The 7,378-nt window shown below is 45.7% G+C and overlaps 1 protein-coding gene across 2 annotated transcripts; it reads left to right on the top strand.

The window, feature by feature from the left end:
• Positions 1-835: 835 nt before the first annotated feature.
• Positions 836-5,558, top strand: MRPS23 (mitochondrial ribosomal protein S23). Of its 2 annotated transcripts, none has more exons than XM_045773498.2 (5): positions 836-990; positions 1,548-1,718; positions 4,360-4,437; positions 4,641-4,767; positions 5,177-5,558. In XM_045773498.2, exons 1-5 carry the CDS (start codon positions 947-949, stop codon positions 5,327-5,329), a joined length of 573 nt encoding a protein of 190 aa, XP_045629454.1. In that variant the 5' UTR covers positions 836-946; the 3' UTR covers positions 5,330-5,558. The 2 variants fall into 2 exon arrangements, with proteins under 2 accessions (XP_045629454.1, XP_087710652.1); XM_087854526.1 differs by having other exon boundaries at positions 923-1,020.
• The last annotated feature ends 1,820 nt before the right edge of the window (positions 5,559-7,378 follow it).

The following is a 7,378-nucleotide window of genomic DNA, read 5'->3' as shown; positions in this document are numbered from 1 at the left end:
TGTAATAGCTGCATAGGATTGCATAGGATTATATGAACCATCACTTTCCATTGGACTTTTTCCCCCACTGCAACGCTGCAATGACGATCCCTGCACGAATATCCTCCTGAAATTGCGCTTTGATTTCTCTGGGGTACTCTACCCGAAGTATGATTCTTGGACCAAAAGGTCACTCTGAGAGGTTACTTTCCGCAGATTTTTGAGTCTCGGTCTCGGAATTTGTTCTGTTCACTTTCGCTTTTCCAGCTCCAAGGACGAGCGAGCCCGCGACGGCTCCGCGGAGAAAGCACTAGTTGCCGGCAGCATCCCAAGTTCAGCGGATGCAGGAGGCGCTCCCGGGCCAACGGACTCCCGGGGCGCGCTGCACCGCAGGGCACGGAGGACGGAGGCTCGGGCTCTAGTGTGACCTTGGGCTTGTGCCTGCCCGTCCTCGGCCTCGGTTTCCTTCTGCGGGGTCTGTGGCTCCAAGTAAGATAAGGCGCAGTCCGGGCCTTGCCCCGCTGTGACCTGTCATTTCTGCCTTTACGTGTGTCCCGGCCTGGATAGCTCCCCGGACGTAGGCTGCGCCTCCCTCCTTCCACCCCATCATCTTCGCTCCGCGCTGCCCCACCTTCTTCACTGGGGTTGGCTCCGCAAGGCCAGAAAGGGTAACGCAAGCGCCAGCGTGAATCCCTCCTCTAGATCGGTCATTTATTGCTTCTGCCCGGCTCTGGCCCGCTCCCTCCCTTTCTGTTCGGCTATCGAGTGCTCCCGTCTGAACCGGCCGGGGGCCGAGGGTCGCGCCAGTTCGGCCCATCCTTTGCTTCTGCCTGGCTCGGCTCTCAGGCTGCTGCTGCGCAGAGAGCGCCGCGATCCTTGGCTCGGCCAGCAGCCTACGCCCATTTCGCCTGCCGCTGGCGCTTCCGCTTCCGGTAGCCCCTGGCCGTGAGCGTCCGAGGCGCTAGCCATGGCGAGGAGCCGGCTGGAGACTGTGGGGAGCGTTTTTTCGCGGTGCGTGCTCGGAGCCGGGGTGGGCTGAGGGTACGTCCTCCGGATGGGGGCTCTCGAGAGCTCACGCTCTGTCTGGGCGGGTCAGAGCAGGGCGAGGCATTCTCCGGAGTGCGGGAGTCAGAGCCGGGTGAGGCCCTTTCGTGCTCTCCTGTCTCTGAATAGGTGTGCTTGACGACACCATTCCTTGAACGTATCTTTCCCGTTCAGGATTGCTCCTCTCCCCTGCCGGAGTGGAGTTCTCTAGGAAGAGGAAGGAGGGAAGATGATGATGGGCCCGGCTGGGCCGTCTTTGTATTTTCTTCGATGCGACCGGGATGGGGCGAGGGGGGTGGGACGCACATGAAAAAATAGGACTTAACCCCTGAGCTTTGTTAGGTTGGTTTGGAATATGGAAATATGTTAACTGTAGGTGGGGAACACCCCTGCTCTGGTCTTCTTCCGGTTCTGTCTTGTGGACTCCGTGATCCCACTGATGCGCCAGGCCGTGACTAGACTGATTCAGGGGCTTAGACAGGCTGTTGTAACTGATTGACCTTCGTTACTTTTCCTTCCTTAAGGACTCGGGACCTGATGCGGGCTGGGGTGTTGAATGAGAAGCCCCTCTGGTTTGACATATATAATGCCTTTCCCCCGCTGAGAGAGCCGGTCTTCCGAAGGCCCCGCTTGCGATATGGCAAAGCCAAAGCTGCCATCCAGGACATCTTGTACCCCGAGGATCGGATTAGAGCGTGAGTACAAAGCCCACATGGTGGACAGGAGGCAGCAAAACTTCAGAAGAAAAGATTTACCTAGCAGTCTGGTAAACTGTAATAGGAGTCGAGCCAGGGCTTGCCCTGTGGAGAAGGTCTTGTGTATCTACCAACTTAGGGAATCAGTAACAAGTTCTGGGAAGTAGAATCTGGAGCCCAGCAATGGACTGATAATTGCAATTATACCTACCGGTTTCTGTGCATCTGTTAGCAGTATGCTGAGCTCTTAAAAAACATTCCCTAACTCAGGCCTTACTCTACCCTACAAGATGGGTATGTTGTCTTCATTTTATTCCGGAAGACTGTGAGGCTCAAGGAGGTCAGCTCACCGGGAGTTCAGTGGCAGAGCTCTTTCCCTCTAATACTGATGTCAGTTTTTAGTACTTAAATTTTGTATGATTCTTTTTTCTTATATATTAAGATCAGAGGTTGTACCTTATTCAGGGTAATACATATTCCTTCTTTTTCTTTTTTTTAAATTTGAGTGAGAGAAAAAGAGCACGCACGCACACACGAGAGCACAGGGGGAGGGCAGAGGGAGCATGGAGCCCCAGGCAAGGCTCGATTTTACAACCCTGAGGCTGTGAACTGAGCCAAAATCACGAGTTAGATGCTCAGCCGACTGCGCCACCCAGGTGCCCCTGTCCCCTTACTCTTTTCTCTATTTTCGGATGTAAAAAAATAATTTATGAAGTCATTATATTCTCATTTGAGGTCTAGGTCCCTTTGATTTGAGGAATCCCCCCCCCCCCGGGCCCCAAGACTCTGTGAGATAGGAGAACAAGTATATTCTTGCTCTACTTGGAAATTTTCAGGGTAGCACCCGAGATCTTTGGGGGCATTAAATACTTTGTGAGTGCTTTTCTGGGTAGGCTCATGGCATGCACTTGGTTGGGATTTATACATTAAAATCATTTGTGGGTGCGTCTGGGTGTCTTAATCAGTCAAGATTTTGACTCAGGTTATGATCTCAGGGTCCTGGGACTGAACCCTGCATCAGGCTCTACCACGGGGAGTCTGCTTGGGATTCTCTCTCCTCTCTCTCCTGCTCCTCCTGCTCGTGCTAACTTTCTCCAAAAAAAAAAAAAAAAAAAAAATCATTTGTGCTTCTGCTGTGTGGATAGCAGGAGCTAGGTGATAGGTCATTGGAGAATGTGTAATATTTTACTGCTCCCTTTTATTACTGTTAATGTCAAAATAATAATACCTTGCATTTAATTGTTTTAACCTTTTTTTTTTTTTTGGCTTCTTTTTAGTGTTTTTAATATTTTAAAGAACTTATAGCAACAAAATGAATTCCAGACATATGAAAACCTAAATGTAAAAAATGAAAGCATATAAGTACTAGAAGAAAACATGGGAGAATTTTAAAAATAATCTGAGTGATAAAGACCTTTTTAAGTATAACATGAGACCCAGAAGCCATAAAGGAAAATATTAAAATTTTCTGCCCCCAAAAAAGTACCACAAGCAGAATCAAAAGTCAGCCAACATATTGGGGGAAAAATTTTTGCAACCAGTATGATAGAGGGCTAATTTCCTATTTATACTGCTATAAAGTTTACTTATAAATCAGTAGAAAAAACCTACCAAATGGAAGGCAAAGAACATGGACAGGCCACAGAAAAGGAAATTCAGTTTGCTTTTATTTTTATTTATTTATTTATTTTTTTTTTTTTTAAAGATTTTATTTATTTATGTGACAGAGAGACAGCCAGATAGAGAGGGAACACAGCAGGCGAGTGAGAGAGGAAGAAGCAGGCTCCCAGCAGAGGAGCCCGATGTGGGACTCGATCCCGGAACGCCGGGATCATGCCCTGAGCCGAAGGCAGACGCTTTAACGACTGCGCTACCCAGGCGCCCCTCAGTTTGCTTTTAAACATGAAAAGATGTCTAGTCAACTTCATAAGAAAAGGCAAAAGTATAACAAGTTATAATTTTTCACCTGTCAAATTGACAACAAAAAGTTGGGAAATAGAATTTGGCCCAGGTATGGGCAAATAGACACTCTCATACATTACTGGTGTGAGCGTAAATTGGCACAGCTACTTTGGGAAGCATTTGACAGTTTGGAAGGCCATATTACAAATGCACACACCTTGAGCTAGTAATACGATTTTTATGAATTTATTCCAGACTCATTTGCACAGTGTACTAAGAAATACTGATTAAGTTAATCGTTGCAGCTCTGTCTAAAGGAGCAAAGGATTGGAAACAATCTAGGTTCACTGACTTGAAATGATCTCTATGAGCTATTAAGTAGAAGACGCAGGATGTACAATAGTGTTTTCTGTCCTTGGAGTTAAACTGTGAGGCTGGGGATAAGGAGTGATAGATACATATATACTTGTATGTTAGAATATTTTTGAATGGATACCCAAGAAACTGGTTAGTGTTGCTTCCTGGGAGGGAACTGGGGAGTTGGGGGCAGAGATGAGCAGGAATGTTAACTTTTCATTGGATACCTTTTTGTAATGTTTGGCATGTTTCCCATGTGCATGCACTACTTATTAAAAAAAAACAAAAAAAGTAGCTTATGTTTGGCCTAGTGGTTTTTCTTTACTCTGTTCTTGGCCATGATCTGTAAACAGATTTATATTGTGTTGTTTATATTTTCTAGGAAATTTTATTCAGCCTATGGATCTGGTCAGAAAGCTTTTGATCTGTTCAATCCAAACTTCAAGTCTACCTGTCAACAGTAAGCTATTTTACGAGTCCTGGGTTAGTTTTTTTGTTTTTTAAGGAATTTAGTTGTCGGTTTGAGGAGTTTTGTTGAATTCCACTGGAGGAAAAAGCCATTCCTATAGGAAGACATGTGAAGGGAATGCTTGGTTCTGCGTAACAGCATGTCTTCATGACTCTAAATATACAGACCTTAGGTGCGACTGCTTGGAATTCCAGGTTTGTGGAGAAGTACATTGAGCTACAGAAACTTGGAGAAACAGATGAAGAGAAGTTATTTGCGGAAACAGGGAAGGCTTTATTGGCAGCAGGTGTCATTCTGAGAAGAGTAGGAGAAGCAAGGACTGTGAGTATTTTGTAATTAAAATTGTTATTAGGGTTAGTTGTCTGTTTGTTAGAAGTTAAAGGAAGGCTTGGTTTTCCTTATCCACCCTTGGCTTATGTCCTTGAACACCAGGTCAAATACTGGTAGATGAAATATACTGAAATTAAAGAAAAAAAAAAAAGTGTGTACACACACTAAAATTTTGTGATAGTGACTGCTACTTGGAGCAAATGAGTTGTCATTAGGGCTTTTGAAATTATTATTCTCTAGAGATTTTTATCATGTGTATTGCTTGTTATAATAGAATTTGATCTGGGATATTAATGTTACATTTTGACCCCGTGATAGCAGCTTTGTCATAGAGCTTCAGCCAGTCAGTGGAGTGAAAATGACAACATCTGTGTGATGTATTTATGTCTGGTCTTTGAAGCAAAAGGAAGGTAGTCCTGTTTCCTGGGAATCTGAACCCACGGGTGTCAAACCCCAAGCGGTATTGGAAGAAAACCAGCCTCTGCCGGAAGTTCCACAGGACCGGCGTTTGGAGACATGTGAAGAACCACCGAGAGACCTCTCCCCTCCCTGAAGAACTTGTGTACCGTGTATACTGACAGCCAGACTGTATTCACTAGATGAATGTTGAACTGTTTTTAACAGTTGAACTGTGTAAATGTTTCCCGATCTCTAAGGCATTATGTTTGCCTTCTTTTAGTTCCTATTTCTAGGTTGTCATAAAGCTCAGTTTCATGGTTTGAATGAACTTTTATGTGAGGACGGTATTAAATAAAGAATTCCCTGGCTGCTTGTAAAGTAAATTTACTTTAAAATTGTAAATAGCATGAAGAAACCTTTATAAGTATGGTTTGAATGGGACCCGTGCTGAGTAGGTCTGCTTGGATTTCTGTGTTAACATGTGGGTTGGCTATATTTGATTCTCGCGTATCTTTTCTCTTTTCTGGCTCCGTCAGGCTTTTACTTGTGCATATGGTGTGTCCCCTGGGCCAACTGTCTGTGTCTGCAGAAAATCTTTACATTTTGCTGTAGAGCTATTGATCTTGAACTTGAGAGGCCAGGCTGACTTATGCTTTGCGGTAAGAGTGAGAACCTATCATTGATGATAGACAAAGGTCAAAACTATAGCTTTCATCTCATAGATTAGGTCGAGAGTGCTGGAGACAGCACAGGCCCGAACCTAGTCTGCTCAGTAAAGATTTGAATGAATAAGTGATTATAACCAGCTGAAGACTGAATTCAGAGAACATCTGTAGATAACTGGATTGCCAAGCAAGGGCCAGCTCATTTCGATACCGTTCTGCACCGGCATCCGCCAGCCCTGCTGGTGTGGAGGTGCGCTCAGGAGACCTCGCCAGCTGCCCCGCTTTCTTCATTTTCATATCTTCTCTGGAATACATGACATCTTCTTCTGAGCTTGTAGCCTTTGTATTTGTGATCAGGCCAAGGTTTTCAGCTCCTAGTAATAAGCTGCTTCAGAAATTCCTGATATTAAAACTCACGTCGCTTTCCTGTTGTTCTTTGCGTGCGGCCTCTTCTGTCTCCTGGTAGACCAAGGGCAGAGCCCACGCCTCAGCCTTGCACACGGTGCTCCGTGGATGGAAAGTGAATAGTACATGAGGCAAAAGTAATTCTCAGCCACACCACATCTCCCTGCCACCCCGTCACCGTTTTGCAATTCCTCTTGTTTATGGAATGCTTTACTTTTAGATGGGAAAGTAAATTTCATCCAGTCAACAACCGCGGATGGCCAGTGAGTGCCGAGCCTTGGGAGGAGGACTTAAGCAGGTGGAAGAGATGGTTCTGTTCTCAGAGGAGCAACTGGGGGGGGGGGATACACGTTAACTTTTCTAAACCTTATGTTTCTGGGGTTTAAAAGGCAGTTTTTTTGCCATAATGATGAAGACATTTTTAGTTGTTTGATGCATTTTAAAAAATTTATTTTATTTATTTTTAAAAGATTTTATTTATTAATTTGACACAGAGCGCAAATGGGGAGCAGCAGAGGGAGAGGGAGAAGCAGACTCCCTGCTGAGCAGGGAGCCCAACGGGGGACTCGATCCCAGGACTCCGGGATCATGACCTGAGCTGAAGGCAGATGCTCAACCAACTGAGCCACCCAGGCGCCCGTACTTTTTTTTTTTTTTAAAGACTCATTGATTTATTTTATTTTATTATTTTTTAAAGATTTTATTTATTTGACAGACAGAGACATCCAGCGAGAGAGGGAACACAAGCAGGGGGAGTGGGAGAGGAAGAAGGAGGCTTCCAGCAGAGGAGCCTGATGTGGGGCTCGATCCCAGAATGCCGGGATCACGCCCTGAGCCAAAGGCAGATGCTTAACGACTGAACTACCCAGGCGCCCCTCACTGATTTATTTTAGAGCATGAGCAGGAGGGGCAGAGGGAAAGGGGAGCGAACTTGCAACAGGCTCTGCGCTAACCGCGGAGCCAGACGCGGGGCTTGACCTCACGATCCTGAGATCACAACCCGAGCCGAAAGCAAGAGTCAGATGCATGACCGACTACCTCTGAGGTGCGCCTGATGCGTAATTAAAAAACTATACAGGTACGTGGTTCAGGATTTAAAGGTAAAAGGCTGGTCTCCTTTCCCGAACCTATCT

Source organism: Ursus americanus, chromosome 23, assembly GCF_024610735.1.
Source record: "Ursus americanus isolate L20-20 chromosome 23, mUrsAme1.1.p, whole genome shotgun sequence".
Classification (NCBI taxonomy): Eukaryota; Metazoa; Chordata; class Mammalia; order Carnivora; family Ursidae; genus Ursus; species Ursus americanus.
The sequence above is the reverse complement of the archived record's forward strand: the minus strand, read 5'-3'. Positions and strand labels throughout refer to the sequence as shown.